Below are 17,479 nucleotides of genomic sequence, written 5' to 3' on the forward strand. Positions count from 1 at the left end.
TCTGACACTAATTGAATACTCCCCAAATTCTACACAGTCTATAACCACTTTGTCGTATGCCCCAGTGATGTCACTAGTTTCCAGTGAGTTGATTGGCTGCCGGCTTATGGATATTAGTTCAGCTTATAAATGGCTGCATAGAGACAATAAATACATCTGAATCCCCAACTCAGCCTTCACTCTCTCCTCTTACAGTCCTCCCGGTGTTGCCGGAATCCATGAAGAAAAAAGGTGCTGTTGAAATTCTGTCTCACAAAAAGGCCTACAACACAGGTACGAGGACACCTCAGGCTGCAGCTTTAAACAAGGTGGGGAGGTGAGGGGGTGGGGTCTGGCTGTAAAACGTATTGGTCCTTGATACTCAGTATATTTTGGTATTACATTGTAAATCTTGTCCCAAAAGAGAAGCTTGGGCCTTATTGCAGATGGCCTCTGACCGGCTCTGGTCACATGTCTGTGGTACAATTTATCATCTATTTCAGCTATCCTGATTGCGCACTTGAAGCTCACACACCAGGAGTTGAGCCACACCCTGATGACCATGGAGAATGAGAGGCTGGAGCCCTCACATATTAAGCAGCTCCTTCTCTTTGCGCCCAGCGAGGAGGAGAGGAAACACTTTCAGGCCTATGCAGGGAGCCCCAGCAAGTTGAGCGAGCCTGACCAGTTTGCTTTAAAGGTACGGCAGAGGTTGGGTTCCCAACATGCTATGTAGGTTTATATCTGTGAATGGAGTGAGAACAGTGCAGGTAGACCAGTAACGAAGGGTTCACATCAGATGGAAGTGGCACCAATACATATTGTCTCTCATTCAGATGTGGCTGGAGGTGCTATTGCTGCAGGGGGCGCCGCACCTCCTGCGTGCAATACTGATCTGCATCCTAGTATCGGATCATCTCCAATACCCATGGGGTCGCACAAGCCGGCCGCTGCAGGAGCTACCAAAAGGCCAGGAAATCTCCTTCCTCTTATGGAGACTCTGGCCTCGTCCCTCCCCTGCAATGGTGGCGACATGCCTCCACTTTGAAGAAAAGGAGGCCGTCACCACCCCCAAATGGCATCATACTATCAATCACTGACATTCTGATGCCGATCTGCTTCGGAAATCGCAGCTCCTCCAACCACATCTGAATGAGGGCCATTGTGTGCGATAGCTGTGCATTGTGTGGTTATAAGCTGTCCCTATGCCGGGGTTTCGCTAATGTGATACTTTTCCGGATTGTCTGCAGATGATGTCCGTTCCAGAATACAAGTTGCGTCTGAGAAGTCTCCTGTTTAAAAGCACCTTGCAGGAGAAGACGGAAGAGATCCGGGCCAGCTGTGACTGTGTCCTCAAGGCCTCCGCTGAGCTCAGAAATAGCAAAAAACTGGCCAAAATCCTGGAGGTGAGCTGGCTGAGGGATGTCTTACCCTGGGCCACATTGGGCAGGGTCCGGTTTACATCTAGACACATCATCCACATGGTACTTATAGAATCTAGAAGACAGAGAATAAATGGGTCGGGCATTGTCAAAGCTTGTTTAATTATAATTAATAGGGCAAAACTGAAACATTAATATTAGATGACACCACTAGGTCACCATGTGGTGTAACTAAACATCAAGGGTTTGAATAAACAGATTTGTCTTAGGCCAGATCTTAATCCCCGTACACACTGGGCGACAACACAGGACGATATGTACGATAACGATTTTTGAAAGATCTATCGTTCATATCGTCCAGTGCGTGGTTGAAGGATGCACGCACCCACGGGTCGTTCTCGTTCATCTATGTTCTACCAAACATACAGCTCAATGTTAACTATTTTGTTGAGCTACATGTTTGGAGAGTGCGGAGGATGACGTCACTGAACAATGGGGGTCATTCCGAGTTGTTCGCTCGTTGCCGATTTTCGCTATGCTGTGATTTGTTGCTAAATGCGCATGCCCAGGGCACGCAGGGCGCATGTGCTTAGTTATTTAACTAAAAACTTAGCAGATTTGCTGTGGATCCTGCGGCGCTTTTCAGTCGCACTGCTGATCAGTGAATGATTGACAGGAAAGGGGCGTTTCTGGGTGGTAACTGAGCGTTTTCCGGGAGTGTGCTAAAAAACGCAGGCGTGTCAGGGAAAAACGCGGGAGTGTCTGGAGAAACGGGGGAGTGGCTGGCCGAATGCAGGGCGTGTTTGTGACGTCAAACCAGGAACTAAACAGACTGAGCTGATCGCAATCTGTGAGTAGGTCTGGAGCTACTCAGAAACTGCAAGAAAATATTTAGTAGCAGTTCTGCTAATCTTTCGTTCGCTATTCTGCTAAGCTAAGATACACTCCCAGAGGGCGGCGGCCTAGCGTGTGCAATGCTGCTAAAAGCAGCTAGCGAGCGAACAACTCGGAATGAGGACCCATATCGTTCATCGATATCGTTCAGTGTGTATGCACTGGCGATCTCCCCTAATAAGTAATCAGCGATATAGCGCTGACTTCTAACTAGGGGAGGTGGCCTAGTGTGTACACGGCTTCAGTGCTGAGAACTGGTGCCCTAAATAGGGGGAATGCAGATGTAAGCAGGAAGGTGTGGGCACATACTCCCATGCCAAACACATAAAACTGCAACAGTGGCAAAGCCTAACACAGGACTTCATCTCGTACTGACGTTACATGCATTTGAACACAGGACTAGCACGGCTATGGCTGCCACACACTGGCTGCGCTGGTCCAGAAAGTTACTGTACATATTGTTACATTTAGTGAATCTGAATTCTCAAGAATATTTCCTCTGCTTCCTCTGGATGTTGGTGACTGATGCACTTTACTGTGACTTGTAGTATGGACCTGCTGCACCCATTTAGCATGGCGAAGCAGGTCTGGACATCAGAGGCATGTATTGCCAAAGAGGGATTGTGTTCTGCGCACTTCACTCTCCTTCTTTTGGCGTTATTGAAAAATAAAACTCTGTTGTGTTTTTTCAGTGCACAATCTCTGGCTGTCGGAGCCACCAGCCAGGGACAGTGCTGTACATGCAGCAATGACACCTGCAGCTGTCAAAATCGCTAGCTGCAGCTGTCGGAACGACCAGTGCCCCTGACAGTTCCTACGTTTGTATGCACAGCGCGCCCTGCATTATACAGATACCGGTGCATTCATACTTACATACAGGGAAGCGGTATCTGCGTCGCATAACGTGCGCAGATACCGCTATACCCCGTAAAGGCTGTTCATACATCTTCCCCTGTGTGTGCACTATTTAACTATCAATAAACTCAGCTGTGATAACCATTTTACCTAATGGGGAAACATTATTATTATTATTATTATTATTATTATAATATAAACATTTATTTCTATAGTGCCAGCATATTCTGTTGTGCTTCATATGCAGCAAAAACAAAGTACCACATTCTTTGCAAATAAACAGTAATATAATCTCCAGAAATACATTTACATTTTATACCGTTCAAAGCGCTATTAGCTGCTCTTTTTACCTTGTGTAGAAAGTCCTTTCTTGCTTTTAATTGATAGGGTTAATGGTGCTTTTGTATCACTGGCTGAAGTTCATAAAGAAGCCATTAATTGGCATTTTCTGCATTACTCTATAAAAGAATATTGATTTTGAGAGGCCAAGGAAAAGTTGCTACATTTGCACTGCGGGCAATTAGAGCCGGCAAAAAGCAGGAGTGTTCCAGGGGAAGAGAGCATTGCTGTAACAGCTGGCTGCGGCACTTACTTACATCGCACATTGTAGTCGGAGAAACACTCAGTTACTGACCCAGCAGTATTATCCGGTAGTATAAATCTGCTGGGCTCTCAGATAATTAATAGAAACACATGCTTAGAATACGTGCAAAAAATGCTTATGTTTTTCTCCTGCAAATAATGCTTACAGTACATGTAATACTTGCATGCTGGCTATACACTGGCTGCACACTAGGGGGCAAATTTACTGAAGTTTTAGTAAATTTACCCTTAGCTGCTCACAGCGACCCCTGTCAGAGGAACAACCATCATCTATAATGATAGCTACACACCGTGGAATAAACAGGCCAATCAGCCAATTCCCCGCTGGTCAGTCCGATTGTTGCACGATGGTGTGCAGAGCACATTGAGTCGACTGTCGTTCATAAAGCTGACAGATCGGTTCCTGACATTGGGAGTACTGCACAAAATGTGTCAGTATCGATGAGCAGATGCAGGGAATGCAGTGTGTTCAGGCATCATCTGACAAACTGCATGCAAACAACATCAATTTAACGTGATTTAGAGAATGTATCGTTCAATGATTTTATAGTATGTATACAGAATATCGGATGTTGTCTGGATCGTTCCAACTGTAAATAAATAAATACATAAAATGTAAATTGTTTTGCTGATCAGTCAGGTGTGCACCCATCTTATGTCCGATGTTGCTGGCAACAAGTGTCCCTCAGCTTATGCTGCCTTGTACCTTGTACCCAGCATCTAGCTCGTTACTGCTCTTGCTGGGCAGAAGCTTGCTTAAAAAAAACCCCAAGGTGATTATAAATGATGAGGGGTAGATGGCAAATAGGAAGGATGCCAGTGCAGCTGCATATGGGGTAGCTGTACCCCAGTATGAATGATTGAATTCCTTGTGTGCTGATTAAAATGAAAAAATGAAAATACACATATATATATATATATATATATATATATATAGAGTAGAGTAGAGTAAAGATACACTCGGCACTCCGCCAAATAAATGTAGACATCTTGCCCGGTGCCTTCCTTCTGAGTTTGATATAAGTATGGTATGTAGGCGGCACTCGTGGACTTAATTCAAATAAGAAACCCGGACACTCCTGGGTTGAATACAACGTTTCGGATTTATTATCCTTCGTCAGGTATATAACAAATGTAGTAATGTCCGTTTGTACAATGTATCATTGTAACCATGGTAACGGTTTTTACTTTCACTTTCATTTTCACCTTGTCCCAGTCACTGCTCAGGCGCCGTCTATTGGTGATGACGTCAGCAGCAGCAGCATGGGGAGTGTTTTTGCACTTACTTTCACTTTCACTTGGTGTTTCTTAACTGCATAAAGGTAAGCTTGATTTCTTGCATTTGTTATATACCTGACGAAGGATAATAAATCCGAAACGTTGTATTCAACCCAGGAGTGTCCGGGTTTCTTATTTGAATTAAGTCCACGAGTGCCGCCTACATACCATACTTATATATATATATATATATATATATATATATATATATATATATATATATAGGGGTGGGGGTGGGAAGGGGGTGACATGAAAAAGTTTTCGGCATAACTCTGGAATGCATGGAGCAATTTACACAGAGGCACACATGAGTAGGGGCAGAGGCATCCACGTGTAAGGGCAGAGACACACACGGGTAGGGGCAGAGGCACACACGGGTAGGGGCAGAGGCACACACGGTAGAAGCAGAGGCACCTACAGGCAGGGGCAGAGGCACACGCGGGTGGGAGGGCAGAGGCATATTTTAGTTTCTAAGCTAAGCAAGGAGACCTAGGGCCCTTTGACATAGACAAATAGATATTCCAAGTGGCGCTTAATAATACATATAAAATATGTTTAAAAACATTTTTCTGTATTTATTTTTAGTAAAAAGTTATTATACAATGATATCACAAAACTCCTGGGAGTCAATAATCATATAACAAACAATATGCACTTCAATAAAAATGTATATATTAATAAAACTGAGCAACCTTAATATCCATACCACATCAATGAGCCTAATTAGGACTCAATATATCATATACTGGCTGTACTTTTGGTAAGTAGATGCAGTCATGCACTGAGCATCGCAACTGATGTTTGATAAATGGTGCAGACGTTCATCACGGATTTAAAATGAAGCACAGAAATTAAAATTAAAATAGGAGGTTCTAAATGTTAAATTCACTCATATATGTGGGCTCCTTGGTTCCCAGATGATGGTGCAGCACAGCGTGTATAGCACCTGGGATGGATGGTAATAGGAGCCGTACACTGGTGTAGGGCTTGGTGTCTGGAGCCCCGTGTCTCGCAGCCAGCGGGACCGGGATGTGCAGTGTTGGTACGTTGGTCACTGAATGTGACTTGCTGTGGGCGCCCCAGTGGTGTACCCCTGGTGTGCCAGCGGAGGCAATGAGTGATCACGGCTGCTGGGTGCGCTCAGAGATGGTGAGCCTGTATGGTGTCTGTGACGCTGCTGTGAGCGCTGATCCACGTGTTGGGAGCGCTCAGGTGGAAAAGCCGGCTCCGTTGTGTCACGATCCAGGTAATTCCTTATCAGTATTTACCTTCCAAATGTCTCCTGAGACTGTCCCAGTGTTCCAAGCCTGGATTCCATCTGCACTGTCTGTGTGCAGGACGCCGCATCTCATTGTCTCTAATCTCCTTACTGTGATTCTGGCAGCATCAGGGTTAAGTTTCACATGCAAGTTACAAACAATCTTTCCCTCCAAAAGCTAGCATGGGCGCAGCCATGTTTTCCTAATCACGTGATACCTTTCAGCCTATCAGCTGCACTCTGCTCTCAGCCTGATTACCCAGCAGCTGCACTCTGGTCTCTGGTTAATCAGCCAGCCAATCCCTGTTTCCCAGCTGGTATAAATATCTTGTTCCTGGGCTGGAAAGGGAGTCAGTGCTTCAATTGTCTACAGTGATTCCAGTGTGCAGTTCTTCCATGGACTTTCTCTGCTGTACAGCCTGACTCTGCAGTGTCTACATTGCTCCCTGTGACTGGCAGTTACCTGAGACCGGCTTCCAGCTTCTAGCTTCCAGCGGTGCTCTGCCCTGCCAGTAACCATCGGTGTTCCGCCATCGATCCCCAGTAACCATCGGTGTTCCGCCATCGATCCCCAGTAACCATCGGTGTTTTGCCATCGATCCCAAGTCTCCATCGGTGTTTCGCCATCGATCCCAAGTCACCATCGGTGTTCCGCCATCGATCCCCAGTCACCATCGGTGCTCCGCCATCGATCCCAAGTCTCCATCGGTGCTCCGCCATCGATCCCAAGTCTCCATCGGTGCTCCGCCATCGATCCCAAGTCTCCATCGGTGCTCCGCCATCGATCCCAAGTCTCCATCGGTGCTCCGCCATCGATCCCAAGTCTCCATCGGTGCTCCGCCATCGATCCCAAGTCTCCATCGGTGCTCCGCCATCGATCCCAAGTCTCCATCGGTGCTCCGCCATCGATCCCAAGTCTCCATCGGTGCTCCGCCATCGATCCCAAGTCTCCATCGGTGCTCCGCCATCGATCCCAAGTCTCCATCGGTGCACCGTCATCGATCCCAAGTCTCCATCGGTGCACCGCCATCGATCCCAAGTATTTCTCTGAACTGTGATTCCTGTTACCTGTACCAAGTCATCCGTATTCCTCTGAACTGTGTTTAATAAACCTTTGAACTTTCCTTCGTTGTCTTGGTCACACCTTCGGGCATCCTTGCTACTGTCTTTACGCATGTCCAGGAGTCCCATCGCTCCTCCAACATTCAGGTACCCGTCAACCCCTACAACTGAGGCTCCCAGTCACGGTCTCCAGCCCTCAGTTGTGACAGTAAGCACTGACCACTAATGGATCCGTCCGGAGACCAGGTCCAAGCGACCAGGCCGATGCAAGAACTTGCAGCCTGCCTTGAACGTCAGGAGACTGCACAGGGCCATGTGATTCGCTGTCTCCAGGATCTCTCCTCTCGGCTGGATGGAATACAAGTAACCCTCCGTGGTTCAGGGGCGTCCAGTGTGCCGACTGCAGTACCTTTGGTGGTATCCCCACCCACCATTCCTGTTTCTGCTCTATGTCTCCATTTACCGACACCTGCCAAGTTTGATGGTTCCCCAGAAGCCTGTCGGGGTTTCCTAAATCAGTGTGAGATATATTTCGAGTTACAGCCTGGCAGTTTCCCAACTGACCGCACCAAGGTTGCTTACATCATCTCCCTCCTCAGTGGCTCCGCCCTCGATTGGGCATCACCTCTATGGGAGAAGTCTGATGTCCTGCTCTCTTCATACACAGATTTCGTGGCAACCTTCAGGCGCATGTTTGATGAACCAGGTCGTGTGACCTCTGCCTCCTCTGATATCCTCCGGCTACGTCAGGGGACACAAACAGTCGGTAAATATCTGGTACTGTACCAGATCCTAGTGTCCGAACTTTCCTCAGCCCTAGAAGGGGCGTCTGTGTCTACAGCCCAAGAAGGGGCGTCTGTGTCTACAGCCCAAGTTGGGGCGTTCGTTTCTGCAACCCCAGGAGGGGTATCCAATGTTCAAGCTCTAGTAGGGGCATATGAGTCTTCTCAAAAAGGAGTTTCTGATCTGTCAGCCCCAGGAGGGGTGCTGGAGAAAACAACCCTGAGAGAGGTGTCTGATTCGTCAACCCCAGGAGGGGTCACCAAAGTTTCAGCCCCAAGGGAAGTATCCAGAGCCAAGTTCCCAGATGGAAATTTTTGTGCTACAGATGCAGTTATGAACTCCTGTTTGCCGTCTTCAGAGAGCACCACCCTGTTGGCATCCAGCATGGACCAGGTCCAGGATGGTCTAACTGAACACTCAGATACCACTCATTCCGGTTCTAACCGGATTCTGACTCTTTCAGTTCCAGCTGATTCTACAGTCTCCAAACTCAATCCTGTCCTATCCGTCGGCCCAAAGTCTCCGCCGGTCTCAGCCGGTTCAAGTTTGTCTGGACTCAATCTGGTCTCGTCCATAGGTCCAGTACAGTCTCATCTGGTTCCAGCCAGTTCAAGTTCATCAGGATTCAATCTAGATTCTTCCGTTTGTTCAGGTAAACAATTTATAAGAAGTGTCCTGGGGCCACTCCTAAAGGAGGGGGTGCTGTCACGATCCAGGTAATTCCTTATCAGTATTTACCTTCCAAATGTCTCCTGAGACTGTCCCAGTGTTCCAAGCCTGGATTCCATCTGCACTGTCTGTGTGCAGGACGCTGCATCTCATTGTCTCTAATCTCCTTACTGTGATTCTGGCAGCATCAGGGTTAAGTTTCACATGCAAGTTACAAACAATCTTTCCCTCCAAAAGCTAGCATGGGCGCAGCCATGTTTTCCTAATCACGTGATACTTTTCAGCCTATCAGCTGCACTCTGCTCTCAGCCTGATTACCCAGCAGCTGCACTCTGGTCTCTGGTTAATCAGCCAGCCAATCCCTGTTTCCCAGCTGGTATAAATATCTTGTTCCTGGGCTGGAAAGGGAGTCAGTGCTTCAATTGTCTACAGTGATTCCAGTGTGCAGTTCTTCCATGGACTTTCTCTGCTGTACAGCCTGACTCTGCAGTGTCTACATTGCTCCCTGTGACTGGCAGTTACCTGAGACCGGCTTCCGGCTTCTAGCTTCCAGCGGTGCTCTGCCCTGCCAGTAACCATCGGTGTTCCGCCATCGATCCCCAGTAACCATCGGTGTTTTGCCATCGATCCCAAGTCTCCATCGGTGTTTCGCCATCGATCCCAAGTCACCATCGGTGTTCCGCCATCGATCCCCAGTCTCCATCGGTGCTCCGCCATCGATCCCAAGTCTCCATCGGTGCTCCGCCATCGATCCCAAGTCTCCATCGGTGCTCCGCCATCGATCCCAAGTCTCCATCGGTGCTCCGCCATCGATCCCAAATCTCCATCGGTGCTCCGCCATCGATCCCAAGTCTCCATCGGTGCTCCGCCATCGATCCCAAGTCTCCATCGGTGCTCCGCCATCGATCCCAAGTCTCCATTGGTGCTCCGCCATCGATCCCAAGTCTCCATTGGTGCTCCGCCATCGATCCCAAGTCTCCATCGGTGCTCCGCCATCGATCCCAAGTCTCCATCGGTGCTCCGCCATCGATCCCAAGTATTTCTCTGAACTGTGATTCCTGTTACCTGTACCAAGTCATCCGTATTCCTCTGAACTGTGTTTAATAAACCTTTGAACTTTCCTTCGTTGTCTTGGTCACACCTTCGGGCATTTGTTCTAAAGGTTCCCTGCTTGTCTAAGAACCCTGTACTGCCTCCCAGGTACACATATACCTCAGCCCCTACAACTGAGGCTCCCCCTGGTCAGCACCAGCCCTCAGTTGTGACACGTTGGTTGCAGCTCATGCCCCTTTGACATAGAGTCAGCCTGCAAACCTAACATATTTAACAAACAGCGGCTGGAGCTTGGCCTGTCGTCCCAGCATTTACAGCACTGAGCAGGGCAGCATCAGAGGCGGGACGAGGCAGAGATGGAGGCGGATCATTCTCCTCAGCACCAGCACTTTGACAGCATCAATCCGGGGAAGCCCAGAGGTGCGGCCTGACAAAGATTACCACTATCCTTTAAATTCCGTAGCAAAACACGGGTATTCAGCTAGTGTGTATATATATATATATATATACACACACACACACACACACACACACACACACACACACACACACATATATTACTGGTTTGCATCTTCTCCCCTTTTAATTTCCAACCACATTTCTCAGGGCTCACTAACATTCCAGGTTTTAGTGATATCCATGGTTGAGCACAGGGGACTTAATTAGTAGCTCAGTTATTTTGATGTAACCATCTGTGCTGAAGCCTGGATATCACTAATACCCATACTGTTAGTGTGCCTTGAGGACCGAGGTTGGGAATGCCTGCCGTACTTCCTTTACCAATGTATGAGGGGCATGATGACTGGCAGGCGAGGTAGAGGTACTGGGAAGTACTGGTATGCTTTGGTAGATATAGATACAACCTAGTAAAAAGTGTCCTAATATTTTACCTTCTGAGACAAGGGGCTTACCTTGCTCAATGGTGAAATCTGCCCTTCTGCCATAGGCACAGATACATATTGGCTAACTTAGACAGAGCAAGAACCGTTACCCCACCGTCTTTAACAGTGAGGTGTATGTGTGAGCCAGACAGTGGGGTATATTCAATTAGAGTCGTAAACTGCCGACTCTTTCGGGTTTGGCCCGGCATTGAATAGAAAGCTGTCGGGTCCTTTCTGTCGGAAAGGACCCGACAGCAATTGAATATACCCCAGTGTCAGGGTTGTGTGTGTGGGAGAGATACTGACTGATTCCAGCCTAGCAGGCTCTGCCTTTGTCTGCGGATGACAAATGCCAGCAGTGAGCATGCAGCCCCTCACTGTGCTGTGAGGCAGCTGCATTTTGTCATGTGTTATTAAAGCACACTATTATTACCAGTCAGAAGGAGAACAGAAAAAGGGTCGTCAGCAATTTAGGCATGTGCAAATACACTAATCTCATAGTTCAGTCAGTGAACAGCCGGATGGCAGAGCAGAACTGCCTGATGCACGTCTACACGCATTGTGCAGGTGATGGTTCCTCCCTGGATCGCACTCTGTCTGATTAAGCACAATCATCAGATTTTGTTTATGTGGCGCAATCCCTGTTGAGTCCACACATGGCACATAGCCAACTAATTACTATGGAGCCCACACATGACCAACTAATCACTGTGTAGTCCACACATGGCACATGGCCAACCAATCACTGTGTAGTCCACACATGGCACATGACCAACCAATTACTATGGAGCCCACACATGGCACATGGCCAACTAATCATTGTGTAGTCCACACATGGCCGGCCAACCAATCACTGTGGAGCCCATACATGGCACATGGTCAGCCAATTACTATGGAGCCCACACATGGCACATGGTGAACCAATTACTATGGAGCCACACATGGAACATGGCCAACCAATCACTGTGGAGTCCACACATGGCACATAGCCAACCAATTACTATGGAGCCCACACATGGCACATGGCCAACCAATCACCGTGGAGCCCGCACATGGTCAACCAATCTAGTCACTGGGGCAAATTGATTAACCACGTTTTTCCACGTGTGAGTAGTTTACAGATCTGTACTAAACAAAACTCTACAGATGCACAGTGGCCTTGGTACAGAAATATAAATGCTGGAATGTTGCATGATAAAGTATATATTTGCATTATGGGGGTCATTCCGAGTTGTTCGCTCGCAAGCGGATTTTAGCAGATTTGCTCATGCTAAGCCGCCGCCTACTGGGAGTGAATCTTAGCATCTTAAAATTGCGAACGATGTATTCGCAATATTGCGATTACACACCTCGTAGCAGTTTCTGAGTAGCTCCAGACTTTTAGTCAAATCATCATGCATAGGACACCACAAATAGGTTGAAGTCGATGGACAATTGTCTTTTTTAAACCTCAGATACTATGTTACTATGTTACTATGTATGTGACTTACTCGGCATCTGCGATCATTTCAGTGCTTGTCGTTCCTGGTTTGACGTCACACACACCCAGCGTTCGCCCAGACACTCCCCCGTTCCTCCGGCCACTCCTGCGTTTTTTCCGGAAACGGTAGCGTTTTTACCCACACGCCCATAAAACGGCCTGTTTCCGCCCAGTAACACCCATTTCCTGTCAATCTGTTACAAGTTGTTGCTACAACTTGTGTTTTTTTTTTCTTTTTCTTTTTTTTTTCTTGTCTGTTAGACCAGTGTGTCAGGTTTTTTTTTTTGTATCCCTTGTTCTGGATAGTCTGAATTTTGGGGTCTTTTGACCCCTCCTCAAGGGGGGGGTGATGTTATGAGCCACGGCTGTGGCTCATTCCTGTTTTGCAGTTTTGTTCTGTATTTCATGTTATACTTCTGTTTATGTTCCCCGTAGGTGTCATGGGGTGCTCGGAGCTCACCCTTAAGGAGGGGATACTGTTATGAACCACAGGTAGTGGTTCATTCCTATTTTATGTTTATAAAGTTGTCTTGCATGCCTGGATTTCCTGTTGCTCTGTTTTAGAATACTCTTGTCTACTGCCGCTGGTGAGTCTGTGTAATTGCAGCTTGTTCCCTTGTGTTCAGCCTCACCTGGCTGCTAATTGCATCTGGTCAGTTTGGAATCATGCAACAAGGCAGCTGCATGGGATTATTAATTAGGCCTCTCTGTTATATGCTGGCTGTTTGCAATTCACAGATGCTGGTGATATTCCTGGGTTTTCAGTCTGCTTGAGTTCTGAGCTTGGTTCCTGCTAGTTCCTGAGCTTCCTGTGTCGATTCCTGTGTCAGTCCCTGTGTCGATTCCTATGTCTGATCCCGTGTCCTGCCGTGAGGCGTTCCTGTCCTGAGGTCCAGTACCTTTGCCTGTGCAAGTTTCTGGCTTCTTGGTGTACACCGGTCTGTCGTTTGGGATTCTGCCTGTCCTCCAGTTCTGAGAGTCTGTGTCAGCAGCATTGGGAGTTCCTGTCCGTTTGCCAGTATTCGTACCGGTTCCGTGAGTAGCGGCACGGCCGCGTCCATTGGCTTAGGCCGCTGTATTCCCTTATTATTTCTGTCACTGGTGTTTTGCAGAGGGTTCTGCTTATGCTGTCACCGCCGGTACACAAAAGTATTGTGTCGGTGTGTGGTCAGCATTTCCTTTGTTGTTCTTTTCCTTTGGCGGCAAGCCGCACATACTTTGGTTTTAGGTTTGTTAGTAGCCCCTGGCTTTGTTGTTTAGTCAGAGGGCCCCTTGTTATCACCCTGTCTCGGTTCACTCTTTGTCTCTCATTAAGACCTGAGGGGGCATCGAAGTTGGGCAGACGTAATCCGCCCTTCAAACGCGGCTGCCATGGGCTCAAGCAACCATAGTCTCGCAAGAGTGTACTGACAGCACGGGTGAGACAACGGAGATAGGGCGCCAGGGGCTATTCCTTTTCCATTCCCCTTTCCCAGCATTACGTCCTGGTGCTCTGGACTCGCTTCATAACATCTCCCTTGTTCTGAGCACCAGGAACCTAACACAATCACATTACGATCGCCAGAACGAAGAAAAAGCCGTGAGTAAAAATCCTAACTGCATAGCAAATTTACTTGGCGCAGTCGCAGTGCGGACATTGCGCATGCGCATTAAGCGGAAAATCGCTGCGATGCGAAGATTTTTACCGAGCGAACAACTCGGAATGACCCCCTATGATCAGTGTGCATTTGTAATGTTCAGTACATGTTCAGCTTAGGGTGATGCCATTGGCCCCTGACATAGTAGCACCCGGTTACTCATCATTTATACATGGGGTGCCCACCAAACTTTGGGGTCTATTTACTAAGCCTTGGGTGGAGATAAAGTGGCCGGAGATAAGGCACCAGCCAATCAGCTCCTAATTGTCATTTTTCAAACACAGCTTGTGACATGGCAGTTAGGAAGTGATTGGCTGGTGCCTTATCTCTGTCCACTTTATCTCCCTCCAGAACTGTATTCAGTATTTGGGATCCCCATCATTCACACGATACTCACCGCCGTCTCCAGATCCATGGTCAGTTCTCCAGGATGAAAAGAAATTGCAACACTCTGCAACCTCAGTGCCAAGAGACTGAATGATTGGCTGTATACTGCCATCCAATCAGAGCTTTATAAAAATAGTGCTGGTGAGCTGAAATCCTAAATGACCCTTCCTCTACCGGCAAGATAAATGACGCTGGAAAGTGAGGTGTGGGAGGGTGAGAGAACACTGCTGGGCTGCACACACAAGTCTAGGACCCAGGACTGCAACTAGGGTGGTGCGATTTGTGCCACGTCACAAAGCGCCGCAAGGCTGGGGGCACTGTTTGGCAGCGCCTGTCAATATACTGCTTTAATCATTCTCACTTGTAGCTTCCTCCTCTTTGATCCCTATCCCACCCCTATCTCGTCAATGACCGATTCCCTCTACCCTTTCATCCCTGACCACCTTCAGTCACATCCTCCTTTATTTAGCGCACACATTGGAAAATACTTTCATAAATGGGTCTGGAACCCATCACCTCAGGGCTCGTTGGAACCTTGTGGTGGGAAGATCTGTCTCTTACATGTATGCAGCCATGCAATTTCTGATAGTAGCTTTGAACACTGCCACCGATTCCTGACCCAGGTGGTGCCAGCACATCTCGAATACCCTTGCCTGTGAGTTCAGGGTACATCCGTGCAGAGTATTTGCCAGTGACACCTGGATAACAGTGGTACAAAGGGGTTGGTACCCGTTCACCATCGTATGGGGCAAATGAGATTTGCCATGCCCCTTCCCCACAATGCCATGCTCCATTTTCAGGTGCGCACCTTATGTCCCTATTTTAGAACTGAAGGCGGGGGGGTGGGCTCACCAATGCTTTTTCTAGCCCAGGGCTAGTCTAGCTATGGCTCTAGGACCTTATTCCTCTTGGAGGGTAGGAGAAGGGCAGGTGTGTCCTGTCAGGCAGGCAGCCAGTGAGAACTATTAGGTTGTTAGGGGAGCGAGAGGATGGGGCCTCCTTCCAGCTCATAGCTTATTCACTGTCACCACGAGGAAGGGGGCATGTGTGCTGTGTCTAGCGTGCATGTGCCAGACTGACACCGTACTGTGTTATATAATAGATTTATAAACACTACACAGAGCCTAATATTGAAGTTTGGCAAGCATACTGTAAATGCTTTCACTCAGCTACACAGCAAAATAAAAATCATTATCAACCTAGGAAAACAGCCAGCAACTGCATAGCAATGAACTGAAGTATTCCATGTGTGGTTTCAGCTGGCCGTTTAATAAACAGTGTTCTGACGAGAGCCCCACAGTGCAGAAAAATAGGTTTCAGTGCACAAACGTCATGTCTCGCAGTGTGTGATTGGAGGTATAAATAGCACAGGTAACCGAGCAAGATGACATGGTCAGATGAATCATCCTTCAGTATGTTCTTCACAATTGGACGCATGGCTCCAAACTAAAGATGCTACAGCCTTAAGGGCCTTGTTTTTCACAGTGAAGGGTCCTGTTGATTCTTTTATGTTAAGCGACACATTTTCCTGACATGGCCTGGTGCAGTAATTACTTATGTAGCAAGGTCAGTGCAAGTTATTGCTTCTGGTTTTGGGATGATCTCTGTGTTCTGAGATTCCCAAACTCTAAGGGTGCGGGAGCAGCTGGTACTGGAGGTGTCCTGCCTCCTATAGTTGCAGATACAGGTTGAGTATCCCATATCCAAATATTCCGAAATACGGACTTTTTTGAGTGAGAGTGAGATAGTGAAACCTTTGTTTTTTCATGACTCAATGTACACAAACTTTGTTTAATACACAAAGTTATTAAAAATATTGTATTAAATGACCTTCAGGCTGTGTGTATAAGGTGTATATGAAAAATAAATTAATTGTGTGAATGTAGACACACTTTGTTTAATGTACAAAGTTATAAAAAATATTGGCTAAAATAACCTTCAGGCTGTGTGTATAAGGTGTATATGTAACATAAATGCATTCTGTGCTTAGATTTAGGTCCCATCACCATGATATCTCATTATGGTATGCAATTATTCCAAAATACGGAAAAATCCCATATCCAAAATACCTCTGGTCCCAAGCATTTTGGATAAGGGATACGCAACCTGTATATACAATATATAAATAAGGGGGTTTGTGCCCTTGCATTGCCACTGACTAAGAGTAGATGACTTGAGATGTCTAATGGTGTGAGTGACTCAGATGGGCGTAATGTCTGTGTTGTACGCAGTGGAGTGATTTATTACCACTGCGCGTGCATCTAAGTCGCACTTGTGACGGCAGTCAGTGACAGACAGGGGGCATTTGTGGGAGGTTACGGGGGGGAGGGGGTGTCACAGCTTATGACTGCGAACGCGTATGCGCTTACAGTGGCATGGGCATCTTTCTCCTCCAGGTGGCGTCTCAGTACAAATCCCGGCAGCTGCCACATTTTTACATATTTTTCGCCCAGCTGCCACATACTATATCGCAGCTGCGACGGCATTTCCGTCCATGGCCAGTATTTACTAAAAATCCGAGTTTTGCCGATTTGTGTTTTTTTTTCTAAGTCCCAATCCGGGAATTCACTAAGCAGAAAACTCGTCAGTGTCTGGTCTATTTGTAATGGTTTGATTGGCAAAGTTCAGAAATACGAATGAATAGACCATTGGTCAAACGCGGCTGTTATTTCATACAATACGGGCATTCACTATTCATTCGTATTTGGGTGTTAGTCTCTGAGTGCTCAAGTGCGGGTCTGTTTTTTTTCGATTCGTTAAAAAAAGCAGCAAAAAAATAGACCTGCTTTTTCCAGTCGAGTTTGGATAACCATGCACGGATCAGTGAGATCTGTGCATGGTTATCTATGGGAAAGGGTCTGTTTAGTGTAAAAACAGAAAAAAAAATTGCGTGGGGTCCCCCCTCCTAAGCATAACCAGCCTCGGGCTCTTTGAGCCGGTCCTGGTTGACAAAATATGGGGGGAAAAATGACAGGGGTTCCCCCATATTTCATCAACCAGCACCGGGCTCTGCGCCTGGTCCTGGTTCCAAAAATACGGGGGACAAAAAGCGTAGGGGTCCCCCGTATTTTTGAAACCAGCACCGGGCTCCACTAGCCAGGTACATAATGCCACAGCCGGGGGACACTTTTATACTGGTCCCTGCGGCCCTGGCATTACATACCCAATTAGTCACCCCTGGCCGGGGTACCCTGGAGGAGTGGGAACCCCTTAAATCAATGGGAACTTTGCGGTCAGCGGTTGACCGAAAGTAACCTCACCGCTGACCGCAAAGTTCC

At 47.4% G+C, this 17,479-nt stretch overlaps 1 protein-coding gene across 9 annotated transcripts in view; it reads left to right on the forward strand.

Annotated features, from left to right (window-relative positions):
- Positions 1 to 17,479, forward strand: part of GRID2IP (Grid2 interacting protein) — a 316,826-nt gene that overhangs the window by 265,278 nt on the left and 34,069 nt on the right. For all 9 annotated transcript variants that reach the window (XM_063934719.1, XM_063934722.1, XM_063934721.1 and 6 more), the window contains 3 exons: positions 196 to 273; positions 483 to 679; positions 1,230 to 1,385. In XM_063934719.1, the coding sequence (XP_063790789.1) occupies positions 196 to 273; positions 483 to 679; positions 1,230 to 1,385 (431 nt within the window). The remainder of the gene's footprint in view (positions 1 to 195; positions 274 to 482; positions 680 to 1,229; positions 1,386 to 17,479) is intronic.

The sequence above is a fragment of the Pseudophryne corroboree genome, chromosome 7, assembly GCF_028390025.1.
Source record: "Pseudophryne corroboree isolate aPseCor3 chromosome 7, aPseCor3.hap2, whole genome shotgun sequence".
NCBI classification, from domain to species: Eukaryota; Metazoa; Chordata; class Amphibia; order Anura; family Myobatrachidae; genus Pseudophryne; species Pseudophryne corroboree.